The following is an 18,785-nucleotide window of genomic DNA, read 5'->3' as shown; positions in this document are numbered from 1 at the left end:
GTTCCTCTCTCGAGCACCGTTTTGAAGTACTAACATTTCTGAGTGAAATCTCAATGAAAGGATTAAATTCCACTTGAGCTCTGTTAGGAAAAGCTGTAGAATTACCCTCTCCATTGTATAGTTTTCTTTTTTTTTTAATAGTGCACACAATTCATGTTTATTTCCACTGTGACTTAATGCATCTGGCTTATTCGGCGCGCATAATTTAACGAAAGGGGGGAACAATCCATATAGGATGTCCCGCTCATATAGGCTTTTTAACATGTTGCTATAAAATCCCCCCAAAGCACGAAAAGAGAAAACTGACTTTTTCTTTCATCCTAAAACAATGCGAAAGTCATCCATCAATGTACATCCAAAAACATAAATATTAATTTTGCTCATGTTCCTGTAAGCTTGAACACAGTCTGATTCAACAAACAAGGATGAGAATGTGTATTTCACATAACTTGAAACCATCCGGCACATATTTATAGCTGCTTCCTGGGGGATGTGTCTTTGAGATGCAGAAAGAGAAAAGTTAAGACAAAGATTGAGGGACTGTTTGAAAGATAAAACTGTGTAAAGTAAAACAGAATAAGAGATAAAAAAAAAAAAAGGAAACTCCAGTTTTTGTGGGTTGCTATAAAGTTTGCATATTACTGTTTGAAACTTCTGTTTATGCTACAAAAAAGAGGTACTTCGGTGGTTACCAAAGAGTACATGGAAATGTTGTGAAGTAGATGAGGTAACACAACGAAAAGGAAATCCTAATTTGGCAAGATGTGTATTAGGATATTTGCTTAAGTCTCATAAAACAAGACTGAAATAACTAGTGTTATGCAGATCCTTAGTTTTAATGAAACAACCAGCTCCTTAGACCGGACACAGACTTGTGTCATTTGTAACACATGAATGCAAATTTGAAACTTTGGGTTTTCTCACTTTGCTTATCTCTCTCCCACCAGCCGCCTACAGGAAATTGTTTTTTTTTGTTTTTCATACTGTTGACAAGCGCTTGAGCACAGAGGCTCACCGGATTGTTGCAGTAGGGTGTACACCGCAATAGAAATGGTCTGCTTTCAAAAACCTTTAAAAGCAAGCAAATGTACAAGCGGTTTAATTTACAAGACGGTTCAAATGACAAGAAGTAAACATGATAATTGGTCTTTATAAAGTTCTGCTCGGTGGAGATACATCACAAGAAAGCTTGTAAACTGTTACCATATCCCATATCTTTCACAAAGGCTATGACAGACATGATGTCTTAGCTTGTCATTTTGGATATCTTATAATATAAATATCTTTAATGCTGTTAACCTCATGTAACCGCATGTAAACCTTGTAGGTTTTAATAAGAAATCAACCTTTTGTCCTGTCCAAGTTCTCTTTTGAGGTGTAACTGATCCCCTCACTGATGGGATCAGTGTGATGCTGTATAAATAATTATACATATAATATAATAAATCCCCCCTGTTTTTTCTTTCTTTTTTGCAAACAAACACACATTCATTGCCAAACAAACACACACACACACAAACAGAGTGAACAAAAGCCCTCCCTGTGCGCTCCCAAAGAACTGCTGCAAACAGAGATTAGAGAAAACACATCAATTCATGTGCCACTGCTCTTTATTTACTCTCGGGCTTGGGTTTGGGGTGATAGGGACTGCAAACACTCTGTCCTAGCTTTCGACTACTGAACTAGCCATACAACAGTTGAGGTTTCTTTCTCAGTAAGCACTGCACTGATTCCTGTATAATTACACTCATTAGAGGACCGCAGCCTGGACTTTACATAATCAACATTGATGTGCTGGGCACAAAGACATGGACCTTAGGCCCGTTCTGTAGTTGCAGTAATGACAATACAGTCATCATGACAGTAATGATACTTTGATGACGCCAATTATACAAGAGACTTTGTTCTGTCTTTATCAATCTCTCCTCACTCTTTCCATGTGTTTCTTTCTGCCTCCCTGGCACCACTGACCTCTATAGTAAATGCTCTGTGCTTTAGTTGATTGTCAGGAGGATTTTGATCCTTCCCCATCTGAAATGCATCAGACAGGGAAATAGATTATCCCCTTCTGCAGTCATTTTGCTTACAGTCCTTGCTGTCAGGATTGCTTTGTGCAAGAAACCTGGGCTATTGATATTTTGTATCCAATTATTTAGACAGGAGTCTTTTTCTTCTACTTCATTTCCTTTTATTTTTTAATCTCCTCGTACCCAGTGAATGCACAACATCTCCACATATGTGTGTGTTCGAGCTGCTTTAATGCTTGTTAGCTTGATTAGATTATTTTCTTTTTTTTTTCAGTTGTGTTTGTTGCGTTGCTAAGATGAGTCCATGTGGTTTTGACAGCAGATTCAATATATATTTTATCAATTTTAAATGCTTGTGTTTAGTTTGCAATTTCTGCACGTTTGATGAATTGCTGCCCTTTATTAAAAAAAAATCTGAGGTCAGCATATGTTTGTGTTTGTGTGTGCAACTGTACACATGCGTGGTTTGTGTATAGCCATGCCTGTACACATGCATGTCTGTCTCATGGCAGTTTGAACTGGATGTGGAACATGTAACTTGCATGCAAATCTCTGCTTCCAATTGGCTTCACTTGTTGTCAGTATTCCCCTCTCATCAGGGTGATTTAGGAGCTGCTAACTGCCATGCAGTGTTTGCACCGGTCCATCTGGAAGCCAGTTTCTGCCTGAACCAGGAAGAACTGATGCCCCCATGCCAACTGTGGCCACAGAGGATGGGTGGGGGAGCTATCTGAGGTGGGCCAGTGGTTAGGGCTGGTTTAAGCTGGGGAAACTGCAACAGTATTTCAGGATCAGCGAGCAGCGGACGTAAGATCATAAATAGAGTTTTTATTGCTGAGCTGCTATGCTGGGTGAGCCTCAGTCTTTCAGCAAGATCGTAGCAGTGATTGATGTTTCCAATGTGCCGAGGGAGGAGGCTGTGCAGCGTGGGGGTGCATCAGACAGCGGAAACGGCGGACATGGCAAGGTTGGCAGAGCCTCCTGCCCTCCCTCATTTCCCCAGGGTTACCCCCTGACAATCTCCTGTCCTGTGTCAGCCTACAGATCTCTGTGTGGACACGGCATGGACTCTTGTCTCACACGACTTCTACCTTGAGCTGGAAGTGTCTTTAAAGTCACTGCAGGATATTCAGTACAAACAGACTCACATACTCACTGTTGAAAGCTGGAGAAACCTTTTGGTCCTGGTGATTCTCTATGCAGCAGGTGCATTCAAGCTGCTGTTCATAAAAGTAGCTGGTTCTGTCCATTGTCCTGTATCATAACATTGACAGAGAAGTAAGGGACACCGGGGAGTGTTATTAGAAGTGAATTCCTTGATCAACCCTGTATGTACTTAAAAGCACGAGACTATCTGCAGCCCTGTTTTTCCAAATATAGATGCGCTTTTGAAAAGCTTAAGAGCATGCAGCCTAGAGATTCCGGGTTTCTTCTTCTATTTTAATAACACAACAAAGCTGACTGAATTAGCTGTGAAAATCTGTGTAAGATCAAATTTACACAGTTAAATGAAAATCTCACTTTTATAACATACACAGAGAATTTCAAATATTTCTAAATAAAAAAACTGTCTTACGTACATCAGTCTTAAGTGTGTCAAATCCCTATATAAAGTTTTTTTTCATAGCTGTATAACCAGATGACTCATGTTCAAAATGTAGATAGTGTAGCAGGTAGAAATACATTCCTTCTGTGAGCTTGGCCATTTTTATGTGTCATGCTACATACATTTCCACTGAGGCTCTAAAGTTAACTTTATTCACATCAAAATAAAAATAATTTTTAACATCTGTGCTACACTGGTCTCTATGGTAACAGTCATGCCTGCATGATCTGAAAGCATGGTCTGCATAAGGTCACAATCTACCTTTGCAGACTAGACAATCGTCCGGCTGAAAAAAATAAATGTATATATGAATGTTAGGATTCTTTAATGGTCTGTAAGGAAGTATCTTTTGCAAGGGTGCAATATGCTCTCTATGTGTTCTGCATGTCTTCACTAAGGTTCTTGTTTTTACAACCTTGCTAATTTGGGGTGGCTAGTTGAGTTGTCTGGCAGGAGTGAGAAGGTTGCGTGGTTAAGGAAGGACTACAGAGATTTTTTTTCATTCAGTGCCAGAGAGCAGCATTGCTCAAAGCTTTTGAGAAAACATCTGATGGAGCCTCTTGAGTGCTCCCAGATTGGCAATGTGAATAGCAGCTTTCATGGAGTCTGCTTGCTCTAATGTGTTTTTGAGTACTGTGTGTGTGTGTGTGTGTGTGTGTGTGTGTGTGTGTTTGCTCACATTTGTGTGTCCCTGTGTGAGCATTTTCTCTTAATGCTTCTATGTACGTATGCGTCATAGGTTCCGCTTTACTCTCTGCGTATGTGTGTTTGGTGCATGTGTCTGAGCAGTTTGGTTGTTTACATAAATAACTTGAGGCGGAGGCAAAAAAAGCCAGCAGCAGAAATGCACAGCTGGGTGTTTCAGGGACATTTTACAGTGGTGATGGCTCAATCCTTCACAGAGCTGCCGTAGAGCTACCTTTTCATTTATTTATGTGGAGTGAATGCATATGAAACAAATAGTTCTTCTTTTCAACGGCTTTCTTTGGAGAATCTTAATTGTCTCTTTCAATATTTTTGGCCTGCTTATCTTCAGCAGACACATTTACAGAAGTCTCTTTATCCATTTGTACATAGTTCTGGTAAATAAAGTGTTTAATATCCCATATGCTTCTATATTTCCTAAAGCTGCTGATGTTGAAGAAATACTGCAGGTTGTATAGTTTATAGTTTTTTCCCCCTATATGCAGTTGTTCTATGCACCTGTTTGTTCCATGCACAGTTACTTGAAGATCCTGCATGGTTTCCACTGCAGCATTTTGGCTTGCAGGGGGGGACAGATAGCACTCTGCCATGGAGTCATCCTAACTGAAATAGCTTGACATAGGAGCCTTACTGTTCCTCTGAGAGTCACACTGCAGCACTCTGTCTCCCCCAAGTGGTACTTCATTGCACCCCGGACCACCACCATATGAACAACAGCTGACAGTGTGATCATGCTTGCACTTGTGCCCAGCATTTCTTTTCACACTTTCCTAATCTCTTCATAAATGTCCAAATAACCAACCAGATGAACAGAATCATCTTTTTGGGCTCTTCATAAATGTTTTTTGTTTTTATACAAGTGTCACTGTTCAGAGGGTGCTGACAGTCAATGAGTTGCACGTGGTATTAGATTCCACACACTCCTCGACACTTTAGGAATCAAGGGTATTTTTGCAGTTGTCCTCTGCAGCTATCAGGTTTTAAGAGGGTTTTCCTTGCTGGACGGGCCAGGCCAGACCAGACTGTGATAAATTATTCCATAATGTTTTACACATCTTCTCTAGCCTTCCTCAGAAAGAAAAGGAGGATCCAATGTTTCCTTGGGTTTTGTGTGTATGTAATTGCTAGCCTCTAAGGGTACTTTCTTCCAGTTTGTATTAAACATCTTCTCCATCTTGCCCTTTTCTTCTACCACAGGTATGAAACGTCCGTTCAGCCCGTCGTTGCTGCCAACAATCGAGCTGGACAAAAGGACGGGCAGCGCTGAGCTGGTAGTGCAAATGGACAGCGAGCTTTCCTGCAGCATACAGGATGAGGGCGTACGACCAGATGAGCAATCACCAGGGGGCGACTTGCATTCTACGCTCTGCAGACCAAAAAGGGAGAGGAAGCAACGAAGCTACACATTGTGCGATGTGTGCAACATACAACTGAATTCAGCTGCACAGGCCCAGATTCACTACAATGGCAAATCCCACCAAAAGAGACTCAAGCAAGTCAGCAATGGCAAGATACCAAACAACGCAGGTAGGTCTTAAGCGCTGCTTGACTGACCGTTTGTTTAAAGTTGCAAAATAAGATATACACGCAGAAAAGTGGATAAAGTCTTTAACTGGATTTTTATAACAGTGTCTAGCACAAGGGTCATGCAGCGTAACAGAATCCCACACACCGTTCACAGCACACTGTCACAAGTTCCTCGTGCCATTCCTCTGTACTTGTGTTGAATAGAAGTTAAACAAATTGGATTCTATTTGGTGAAATGTGTTCAGACACAGCCTTGGGCTGAAGACACAAACACACGCACGGACACAGTAGCATACAAGTAGAGCAGAGCTGAGTGAAGTTAGAAAACAAGAAGCTAATTAAGTGCTGGTTGTGTTTGATGGTTGTGTTCCTGGAAGTGAGACGGCTGGAGTGAAGTTGGACATTTTTTCATTCTAGTCACAGTCTTGTTTAGAGCTCTGCTGCAGGGAAATCAGTCTCTCAGTTAAATTTGACGTGTTCACACTTTCATTCGCTTCTTTGCTCTGTCTCCAGCCTCGGCAAAAGATGTACATGCGACCAAAACATGTATGCAGACTCATTTATCTCAATAAAAAGAAAATACACAGGGCATTGTGCAAAAGTCTGTCACCTTCGTGTCTTTATAATTTGCCAGGAAAATAGGAAATAGGTTTATTTATTTATTAAAAACATGGAAATAAGAATGGAAATGCAGTATTAATGTGGAAAAAAAGAGTTGGTACAATGCTTACAGACTTGAACATCAATATTTGGTATGAGTACCTTTATTCTTCAATACAAGCCGAACTCTCTTGGGAAAGGTTTCTTTTAATTTCTTTAAGTAGTCTCCAGGAATAGTTCTCCAGGATCCATGGGATGAAATTAGATTCATATTTACTTTTGACAAGATCCCCATCATCATTCGCTGAAATGAAGCCCCGCATTATGACAGAGCCTCTACTGTGCAGATGGTTGCAGATGCTCTTGTGTAATTTGGCATACCTCAGGCTTTTCTCCCAGTGTCCTTTCCTTAAGAATGACTTCTTGACAGACACACTTACACTGAGGCTGTTTCTGATCAGACTTCAGCAAACAGTAGATGAATCAACTAAAGGGCCAAGTGCATCTCTCGGATCTTCTGTCAGCTGATTTTTACTTAACTTTTTTTAAGGAAAGGACTTTCAGATACTGTTTTATCAGCTATAGATAGTTTTTTAACCCTTCACATGTCCAGTTTACTCAAATTCCTTAAGGATACACTGTTCACCATGCCAAGATATGGAAGGTTTTAGACTCTCTTTGCAAATCACCTTGTTAGTGCAAAATTACAATTTTATCTTAGTCAAACTGTGTTATCTTTGGCATTTTTCATAGATTCAGTCTAAACAAACGAGAACAAATTATGTATTTTTGCAAAAGGTTGCTAGGAACAAAGTGCCTATAGATCTAAATCAAAAGTGTGACTTTGCTAAGTTGGCTATTATGTCTGACGAATCCCTTGAATTAGGTGCCCTTTTTATGCTAGAATAATAGGTCTAAGGGGCCAAACGAGTAGAGTTAAAAGTACTGAAAAAGCCGCCAATGTCGAAAGAAAAACTTTATAAGACCACTTGGAAGCAAAATGTAAAGAACAGAGGGGTGACTCAAAACCTTTTCTTAGTACTATGAGTTTAACAAAGTTTTGAAACCCGGTTCAAACACAGACTGGCACATCCTTTAGGTGGTTTACATGTAGCAACATGTTAATCATATGAGACAGAAGTCACATTTGTATTCATGTTGCAAACAGGGAGAACGTTGTGATTATACTTGAGCAAAGCTGGTTTCTGTGCTGGAAGTCTGTCACTGTCCTCAAACAGGTGCAATAGATGATGTGTTTAGATGTGTTTGCATTTGAGCAGGTGTGATTTTGTCACACAAATCAGCATTTGCAAAATTAAGATATGATTACGGTTACATTTTTCTGAGGAGGAAGAGTAACCTTATCCGATGAGAGCTCTTTAACAGGTTAAATGTCAAACCCTGAAATGACTCAAGGGGTGTTAAACAGTTTAATCTCCAAGACAGCTGAGGGGCTGTATGCAAATTGCAGATATTCTCAGAAGAGAGACACTGCTCCACCAATAGACCAAAGTGTCATAGCGTCTATTTTTGTGCATAGGATTTAAAATTGACAATTTATATTTGCATTTAAAGTTCTGAAATATGATTCAATAAACATGTTTGTGGCTGTTACAGTAAAAAATATAACCTTTTCTAATCGGATTTTATGTTTTTTGCCTGATTTTAGATCAATTGTGTTAGTACAGTATGTCAAAATGACAATGTAACTGTAAATTCAGACACGTGAGGTTGTGCTGAAAAGGATGATACCAAACAAGGCAAAGTAAATAGTTTTTAAAGGTGAAATGTGGAGGGAAAATCAAAAGTAGTTAAAAATGGCCAATTATAAGCTGGACCCCAGAGGGTTAAACTTTTGTTTTTTAAAGTAACACAATAGTTACTTTTCAAGTAATTAATTACTTTTAGAATCTTGTAACTCAGTTACTAATTTTTTTGAAGAAGTAACTAGTAACTATAATTAATTACTTTTTCAAAGTAACTTGCCCAACACCATTAGTGCTACACTGGAACCCTTGCAAAATAAAATGTGCGTAAGTTGAAATAATAAGTAAAAGTAATCAACATTAAATCATAGCAATCATAGCAAAAAAATCCAATATGACAGTGGGTTCCCCCAAATTAATGATCCTTTATCTTTTAGAAAACAATCTGTATATTTCAGTATTTAATGATAAAGTAGCTTCTTAAAACAACATTTAACGTAATTGTTTTCTTTTTTAAGGCAGTAGAGAGACAGGAAATGAGTGCAGGGGAATAATATGCAGCAAAGGTCCAGCCAGCTGAGAGCTGAACCAAGCACTCAGCTGCTAATGTGTTTAGGATGGCACATGGGCTAAGTGCCCATGTGCCATCCTAAACTGTCTGATCAAAAAAGCGTACATAATTTTGGTATTACTTTTCTACAGAGGGGAAGAAACTTTAATTTGGGAATAGTCTGACATTATTTGAGGCTATTTTATTACCTCTGATTATTTCTGCACTTTATTTTTTAATCGGTTTAAGAAATTGGAAAGTACGCAGTTAATATGCAAGGTGACTTGAATAATTACACATTTTCTCTTTTTTTGTAACTAATGTGAAAAGTAAAATCTTTTAAACCCAGAAAATATTTCACTGTTCTTTATTTTTTTTTTTGCTAATTAATCACACTCTATCGCAAAGACTTATGCTGGCTAACCAGTAGCCCTGAGTCTTCAGAGCTTCATGTAGAAGTCCTTGTAAAAGATAAATGACTCATACGCTTCCAGAGATATTGAACTGCAGTTCAAGTAACCACACCATAATTCAGCAATCACATAATATTCTTCAGGGACTTTTTCAAAACATGTTTAAAATTGTATCCAGTTTAATGTAAAATAGTTCTTCATGAATACTGCGTATGAGTCAGTTCCAAGTTGCTGCAAATACGTCTGGAGACTGAAGCTAATTTGTAGTCATGTGTTGTTTTTTGAAGCTCTAAAATATATTTACACAAAGCAGCACTTAATTGCCCTAAACGGCTAAAAAGCTTGCAGGAAATATAAAAAAAAGTTGGGATAGGTGCAAAATCATACTTTAATTTTTGTTCGTAAAAGTTTGCCATCTCAGGACTAATTGTTTTAAATAGCAAGCTATAAAAAGCCATATTACAAACTTGTTTTTGTCCTCTGGGCTTTAGAAAAGTGTGATCTTCTGTCTTATTATCAGCACACATTTTCCAAGGCAGAATCAGTGATTGTATGGAGAAGGTGTCGGGGGGCAACATATGGTGCTATCCAAACTACGTCTTTTCCGCATGCATAAGAACAGCACGGCTCTGTCTAGGCTCTAAACCAGCATACCTGGAGCCTGGACTCACATATCAAAATAATTTAACACATTTTGAAATAATCAACCAAGAGTCAGAAAACAGAGCAGATGTTGCGCTTGCACTAATAACAACAGTTCATCAATGTACAAATGTGTGGAATAAAATAAACGAAAACTTTTTTGACAGTTACTTTACAGATAAATGTGGGTCTTTAGTTTGGATCTATTTTATTAAAAGGGGATAAATTCTCCCTTACATGAACAACAGACTGCAAGTCACATGTCAGCTGTCAGCTTAGGTCTTTGCTGTGCACTGAAGTGCAACTTTTATCATAAGACATGCTGTAATGCAAAGTGTTTGATCATTTGGCCTGTGATGCCACCAGCTTTTTAAGGTTAGAGACAGCCGTCCAGCAAGCATCGAGCACACCTGATAAATTCTACAGTAGTATGTACCCAACACTTTATCGTACACACAAGAAGCTACGTGTTGTTTACTTTAAATTCCCAGTTTTGGTACGCTGGTGCATGTGATTCATACACACACACATATAGGTTGTGACTTCTGTGGCTGTGTGTTTATGTGTTGTTTTAGGTGTTGTGTGTATTAGTCGAACGGCACGCTGAATTCTTGTGGTGTGCAGATTCTCTCTGACATGCAGTCACAATCACGCAGCCTTATCTCTGCTCACCTTCTGCTGACTCCCCGAGGCAGCCAGCTCTGCTGCGTCCTCAGCTCCGGCACAGCTATGCTGCCTTTCTGTGTGTCTGTGTATGTATGTGCACATCCTCCTCATCTGGTTCAGATATTTTTAGATTTCTTAAATGTTACACAGTCTGTAACTCAGAGTGTGGAAATATAAAAAAAGAGGCTTTGACGCTCCTGATTCTGTCAGTCTGCATATGTACAGTATCAGTATCTGTGTTTGGTGTAGATGTTTATAGGTTTATTGCATAGATAAAGAATATAATATTTAAATATGAGTGTATGTAAGTGTGTGTGTCTTTGTCTGTGTGTTACTCGCAGCGAATCTTCTCCATGTCGGCGTGTATTTCCCTCCCTCCATGCTTCACTGAGCTGACATGAGTCCAAGCTCTCTTTTTTTCTCTTTCCTGTCTCCCCTCGTACCTCTTTCTTCTTCCTCTCCCTTTCTCTGGCATGGATGCTGGACATGTGGGGCAGCTAGTCATACTGAAAGATGAATGTGCCAGTGATTAAGAGAGTCCTCTCTGTTATCATGGCCAATAATATGTAGAGAAGCTTGCTGGCAGGGCTGAATGAAGAGAAATAGTCCAGATGTTTGGGTGACAATGGGAGTTCAGGTGCAAATTTATGTGCTTTAGTGTTCATTTTTATGGTAATGTTCCATAATGATATTAAAAATTCATAGCAAATACTCATGTGTTTGTTTTGAGATTGAAGAATTACTTTACTGAAGATGAAATAAAGCAAACAGCTCAACAAGAAGTGAACTTTTTAAACTCAATATTTTTTAAGATGTCACGGCTCTTTTATGACTCCTAATGCTGGCTATATTTCATTCTGTCTATAGAGAAAAACAGCTACAATGCTTGCAATATTTCAATGCCACAGAAAGCTTTTTAGTCAAAAGTACTCTTGGTGGATACATATTTTACACATATTGATGCATGTATGGAAAATATTACTACTACTACAACTAAGGCTGCATTTCTATGTCAAGAAAGGTGAAGCTTGTTTCATCATTTCAAGAAAATTTAGCCAGATTGTCACGTAAGCCAAATCTTTTTTAAAAGTAAAAGTACAAGACAAAAGTCCAGCTAGCAAATGTAACACATATTCTTTACATCAAATCACGTTAAATATTTAAGGTGCAGATGTGTAGGAGTTTTACCTCTGCTTGATCCATATCATATGCTTGCTATGAACCTGTATTGAGTGCATATATGTGTAGAAAGAAGCTTGTTGACAATAACCTGTTAAAAATATCATTATGACCTCTAACTTTTCCTACATCCCTTCCTTTGCAAGTCTATAACTGTATTCTTTGTTTGCTTATGAATTTGCTATTGCAAAAAATTCCCTGTTATACGCCTCAACGCTTTGACAATAAAGGCTCAGACAGCATATCATGTTGCAGAAATTAAAGTTGCAACAAAACATAATCTGGTCAACACAACATTAGTAGTCCAAACGAGCTTTACGCTTCCATTTAAATTTAATAGCAAGTTCTGCTGTTTCTACAAGGCCAATCTAAGTGTGAAGTCAATAAAAACAAATGAAGTTGAATGTTTTGTAAAGGCCAAACAAAAGCTATTGCAAATCTTCATAATTCTCCCACAATCTGAAGTTACTGCGGAACCAGTTATAAGCCCATTGGGTCTTTGACTGCTGGGATGACTGGCATGAAAACAATATAGAATTATGACTTTTATCTTTTCGGGGTTTGGTTAATAGTATTTTAATATGGGTTTTAACGTCCAATGCAGTAGTCTAATTATTAAATATCGGTGAAATGACTGGCTTGATTAGTGACTACCATCAATCCAGATGTCAGGTTTGCAGCTTTAATTACTGCTTAAACTGGAATAGTGTTTGTTTGCTGCTGACAACCATCACTGCGTATGATCTATTTTATTACAGGCCTCAGTGATGCATGTAATGTGTTTTTTAACTTCAATGTTTTGTTGCATGTGTGTATGTTAGCATGCATAACCATGTGTGCATGCATGTTTGAAGCAAATTTCTACTTTGTTTCTCCTCTACTGCTAAGTAGGGAGGCCTCAGATCAACCAGTCCTTAGAGGGAGAAAGGTCCTTAATCCTTTATGCTGTAATTAGTATTGGTATTAATTTCGGCCAAGGACATGCATCAATGTAAGGAGTCAGTCAATTAAAACTTACCCCGCCCCCAAACGTAAATGCCTCACGCGCATGCACACACACATACTTCCTTGTACTCCCTCATTTACTTGCAGACCCCCCTCTTTTTCCAGAGCAAATGATGAAATCCTGTTAGAAGGGTCCAGAGGGGGGGATCAGGACTGTGGACAGCACCCTGTCCTGATGTGACCCAGCAAAGCTTGTGGATCCGAAAATCATTCTGACAACACGATGTTCGGCTGTGTGTGGTTGTTCGTGTTTTCTGTTAATCTTCCTTAGCATTGTGAGGCAGCATGAATGTGTCCTACGGATACATCCTCCATGAGACAGAAACCACGCATGATAGAATTAGCATTTGTGTGTGCGTTTGCCTGTGTGTGTGTGTGTGTGTGTGTGTGAGGGTTTTTTTTTTCTAGTTGTCCTTATCTTATTTGCTTTGATATGTGAACATTTTTGCAGTGTGTGTGTGTGTGTGTGTGTTAGTTTATGTTTGTGTTAGTGTGAGCCTCCTTTTCATGGTTAGACTCTTCATCGCGGTCTCTGTCTGACTCTATCTCTCCGGCTCTGTTTTTAAAAAGCGTGAGGAATTGGATTAAAGGCAAGGATTTTCTGCATGAATGCATTTGCACATCTGCATTTTATTTTTGCGCTGCCTTGCAATTTCGCTATTTTTTCCCCCCCCTCAACAGACTAAAATTACTTCACTCTCTTTATACATGCCTTTGGACATACATGCACAGACGTTGTTGGTGTGTGGTGTTTATGTAGTGACCGCAGTGTCTACTCTGATCCTTGTACATGGTTGATGTTGCTGCTGGGTTGTTTCTGTGTCTAATTCCAGGAAGCACTTGCTTCAGCTAATGTCATTTCACAGTTCAAGCAAACATTAAAACCTCTCCAGAGAGTATTGTCTGTAACAAAACAAAACAAATACAAATCACTGATAAGCTACAAGGATATATATATATATATATATATATAGAAAGGGACTTATTTTATAAGCATATCCACAGTTTATCTAAAGCACTGTCTTCCATGTTCTTTTTTTTCCTGGTGTGGGTGTTTAAATCTCCTGAAATGTGATGTGGCTGTCGAGTCCTGCACTTTGCCATTTTTCTCCACTCCCACCCCCCCCATCCCCTGTCCTTCTTTCCCCCTGTTCTCCACTTTGCCCCAGGGTCCAGACCTCTGTGTGACGGCAGTTCAGATTCTGGGAAAAGGTCGACAGGCATACCAGGCTGACACACAGGACCCACTGGAGTATAAAAAACGTGAGGTGTGGCTCTTACCGGGCCACAGAGAAAGGGTCACGTTTCTCAGAAATCATCCAATGTCTGTGTTTACTCGGGTTCTGACAGGTTGACTGGCTGTGTCTGCAGAGAAGGCCAAGCGATTCTCGCTATCAGCCCCTATCTGCCCCGTCTGCTACACAGACCCGTACAGCCACAGCTGCCGCAGACATATCTGCTAGATGAGTCGTACCGTTTGCCAGTTCGCTAAATGTCAGAAAATATCAGGCGGTTTTCAACAGTATTTTGTCATTTTGGTCACCTAGCATGACTCTCTTTTTTGTTTTTCTTATTTATCATTGCCCTCGTTTTGTCTGGCCATGTGCTTGTTTTTTATTCTCCAATTTCAAACAGAGTTAAACCGCTGGTCTTTTCAGTGTAATATATGTAAGCATATTACAGAGAAATGCTTTTTCCTTCTACCTGAACATACAGTGAGGAACATCAGACATGTTGTAGATTTTAAGTAAAATCAGGAAATGTACTATACAACCCAGTGAGCTGTCTTTTTTGGACAATTTTGCCCTCTTCCCCCACTGGCTCTTTGCTAAAAGACTCATGAAAGGCTTTCTTTCTGGGCAGAAAAGAGTCCCTTTAACCCCCCCTCTCATCTCACCTCCATCTTAGCCATCATCTGTTCCCCATCATTACAGGCCTTTGGAAAGGCAAAATTACAGCAGAGTGACATATTACCAGCTGTATCTAAGGGCAGGAATGGAGGTTAGAGAAGGAAAAGGTAGTCTGGAGTAAAGGGGAAATAGAGATGAGCAGGAGTAATAAGGAAGATGGGGGTTCTAAAAAGGGAAGAATCACATCAGCAAGACTGAGACAGAGAAAAGCGTAGGAAAGAGGCTGACTTGAACAGAGAGAGTGGGTGGTATGTGTGAGAGGCAGACGTAGACAAACACTGTCATTTACAGAGCGAGGCAGAGCTGTCTGCTAATGGACACATGATATATGCCCCCAGAAAGTTTGCAGTTCCTCAGAGTTCCCAAAGTTCACATATACCTCCAATTCTTCACAACCAAGCCTTCAGACACCAGAAGCGTCTTTGCAGAAGGTCATTGCATTTTTGTCCAGAGCATTTTATAGTATAATTTTGGGGGAATTTGAGCTAATCTCATGAGAGGCCTCGTGTCACATCGAATGAGAGGAAGCAACCGCAAAGTAGTCTGACAATGTTGGAGCGTTTGCTAGTGCATGGAGCAGTGGAACTCTAGAGACCCTTAGTGTGTCATACATAAAACTGAAGTAGACAAGCTTTTGTAAACAGATGTAAACTAGGCGGGATGAGACGAAAGTGAGGGTGAGGGGAGGGCATGTATGGTGCACTAAGCACACACGCGGTCTTAAACGCATATCTTTTTGCCTGTTTCATATCGCATCTGCGTACAGTAACATCTTAGCTTTGTTATTTTACGAAAATTTAACTGTCATCAGATACAACATATTAATGCATCAATATATTACCTGCAGAATAGCAGTCTTTTCTAATTTCTGTACCTCTTTATGCTGATTGCAAAGTTGGACTTTTAAGGAAACAAAAATGTAGTTAACTCAGTTCTTATTTTTCATTCTCAGAATTGCATTTTGTTTGCAGTCTGTATAAGATGTGATGCATGATTTGTCATGTTTAAATTTACCGCAAAAGTTCTCAAATTTAAAACGGGTACAGGGAGGGTAGACTAAATACTTTTTTTTGTTGAAATAAGTAATATTTGGTTTAAAAAATCCCCCTCAACTGTTTTGTTGCTCCACCTTTATTACTGCCTGACTTCTCAATTTACCTACAGGTCTGTATGTATGCCAGCTTTATGCAAATAATCCTAGTTCCCTCGTAGCATGGCCAAAGCGGACTACTACAGCTCCTTCTGACAAACACACACATACACGCACACACACCATGCCATTTAGAGAGCGAGGGAGGCAACTCATGGATGATTTTCATTGTTATTCATGTATTAATTTATTCGCTCATGGCAGACGTGAAACAGGGCTGTAATATGCAGATGTGGGTTTGTTTCTTGATGGGAATTTTCTGGTCCACTGCCTCTAGCTGCCACTAATAATAAAGACAGGCAAGAGAGGTGGAGGAGGAAAGAGGGAGGGAACTGGAGAGAGAAAAGGGGATGAGGGAGAAAATGCAGTTATAGGAGGGAAGGTTAGAGTTGTCAGCGTGCCTCCAGTCATACACCAGTTCTCAAACAAATCTTCTACACCCTATACTACATATGCACGCACACACACATACGCACACGCGCGCGCAGGCGGTGACCAGGTGTGATCTAGCTGTGAATGGTCTTGTCCTTGACATGAAGGTGAGCATGTAGTGTTGTCTTCTCTGTACTGTTGACAAGACTTCTGACCAGCTGCAGGCTGTTGCTCTACTTTCTTTGGCTCGGTAGTAGAAACTGATTTAAAACTGGCTATTCTTCATGATAAGATTAAATCCACCGTTTAATATCATTTTTTAACCTCCCACCCAAGAGATAGATATACTGAAAAATATCAACAATGATCTTTAGCAGAAGCTTGCTGAAACATACTACAGTCAACTACTTCTTGACCCCTTCTCAAGAACGGCATTTGTTTTTCAGCTGACAAGAAAAATAAATATCTCCATAATGCAACTAATAAAAAGCGAATGCATTTTTATTTGATGTGTGTGCAATCTGGGTAAGAATATAAGCACTTGTACAAACTATCTTTGTCACTACCGAGACACAAATAGCCAAAGAAATACCCTGTGGGCTGTGAGTCTTGCTGTTTTCTGTGCATGCTGTTGTGGTGTTGCACTGGGGTTAGGCCCTGAAGGGGGCGGGAGGGGTCATAGGCGTTGAACATTGGCATGCTTGAGGAGGAATAATGTCAAGAACAAGATGCTAACAGGCCACAAAGGATTTAGTCTATTTTCTTTTGTCGCTGCATTTATAAGAAATATTAACCCCCTCCTGTCTTTCTGATTGAGCAGTAGAATGACAAGCAGGGGGAAAGAAGGGGAGAGAAGTCCAAGCACATTTCATGCAGAATGAAAGTCAAATTCAGCCACACAGCAACATAGCTCCAGGTTGAGCTTTTTAGAGATAAAATGAAAGGAAAAAATGAAAGACCTGTGCCACCATAAAAAGGAGACTAAGATGTAAAGAAACCTGTGATATATACGTGCTGCCGTAATCCTACATCATGGCCAAATATAACATTTGACCTCACAAATTTCAATTAATCACCACATAAATCTGTTTATGCATTTTTTTTTCTATCTGAGAATAAATTCAGATTCTGTTAATAAACACTCGATATCCTACATGTGCTGCTATATATAATAAACACACAGGCTTTCTTAAGATAATTTGGTTTTGTGTAGAAACACTGGGAAGCAAGGTGAGTCATATTGGGTTGAAAGCTAAATAACAACAGTGTCAGCCGTACAAGAGGTTTGGCAATCAGCACAGAACGAGCGAGACAGTGAGTGACGAGTGACAACTAACAAACCTCTAAATAGTCTGAAAACAGGCAAAAGGTAAACAAAATAAGATTTCAAATCTATCAAGGGTACCATTTGCTGACAAGATTTCTAGGTTTAATCTGCTCCGCGTAAATGAGAAAATAAGCATGCGTCAAGTTTACCCGCACTGTAACTACATCCAGGTAAACATGTGGTGAAAACATTGTTCGGGTCCCTAAAATAACTTAAATTACTGTCTTGCATTTAAATGCTTCCATCTACTAGTGGATTGACATCCATGTTTTTGCAAACTTCTGTAGTATAGAGTATGTAGTGAAGACTTCAAAAGGACTTCAGCTGATGGGTGCAGAACAGTTACCAAAACGGTGTAACTGTATGGCCGCTATGACCAAGCTGGATGTCTTTTTTTCTGCTGGACTGCCTTAATATATCAGGTCAAAAGTGCTGGAAAGATTCCCATTTTGACCTGATGACATTATGCAGTTGCTGCAATTTTGTGGGCTGCACATCCAATTCCTCCAGATCCCAAAGATGCTTGATGAGATCAAGATCTGTTGACTGTGGAGTACAGTGAAGTCATTGCCATGTTTAAGAAACTAGTTTGATGATTTGAGCTTTGTGGCATGTTCAACGCTGCATTCAGAGGATTGGGACACTGTGGACATAAAGAGATAGATATGGTAGATGACAATACTCAAGTTGGGTGTGGCATCATTACTTAGTTCACTAGCTGGGCCCGTGTCCTCATTTTAGGTTTGACTGCATTTTAGTAGGTAAAGGTGAATGCTTGGATGTGAATTGAGCTGCGGTTTGGTGAAGGCCTCAAAGGGGACTGGCGACGGCCTGGCAGATACCCATGGACTAAATAGAAGTGAAGAAGTTAAAGAATTGAAAAGGGTAGGGAGGGTGGGGCCCGTGGGAACCTATATAGATGAGAACCAGAAGGAGTGTGTTTGGAGGCGTGGTCCCGCTCCTGAAATTCTGATACATAATCTCCAACCCAAAGTGTGCTTAGAAACTAACCATTAACCAAACTTAACCACTGATACAAAGCAGTATGGATCCATGCTTTAATGTTGTTTATGCCAAATTCTGACTTTACCATCCAAATGTTGCAGTAGATATTTTTCCTTTGACCTATTTCTTTACAGACGTCTAGTTGGTTCATCGTTGAATCCAAATGAACATTTCTGCCAAATCTGAAGATATCTGAAGCTTTAAAGCAAACAATTACTCAAAGAAAAAAATGTGTTTGCATTCAAACAAACTTACTATTAGCTCATCACATGTGCATCCATGTGTGCGTGCATTGCACCATGCAATTACTAACCATTATAAATCATCCCAGTACTTATCGTAGGCGTGATGGACTGAGTACAAATCTATTAAAAGAAAAGAATGCCACACATGTT

The 18,785-nt window shown here is 39.6% G+C and overlaps 1 protein-coding gene across 3 annotated transcripts in view; it reads left to right on the top strand.

Annotated features, from left to right (window-relative positions):
• The window catches only part of znf385c (zinc finger protein 385C), a 138,872-nt gene that overhangs the window by 42,353 nt on the left and 77,734 nt on the right, over nucleotides 1-18,785 (top strand). For all 3 annotated transcript variants that reach the window (XM_085158399.1, XM_085158401.1, XM_085158398.1), the window contains exon 2: nucleotides 5,536-5,865. In XM_085158399.1, coding sequence (XP_085014525.1) covers nucleotides 5,538-5,865 — 328 coding nt within the window. In that variant the 5' untranslated portion in view covers nucleotides 5,536-5,537. The remainder of the gene's footprint in view (nucleotides 1-5,535; nucleotides 5,866-18,785) is intronic.

This window comes from Neolamprologus multifasciatus, chromosome 4 (genome assembly GCF_963576455.1).
Source record: "Neolamprologus multifasciatus chromosome 4, fNeoMul1.2, whole genome shotgun sequence".
NCBI lineage: Eukaryota > Metazoa > Chordata > Actinopteri > Cichliformes > Cichlidae > Neolamprologus > Neolamprologus multifasciatus.
The sequence above is the reverse complement of the archived record's forward strand: the minus strand, read 5'-3'. Positions and strand labels throughout refer to the sequence as shown.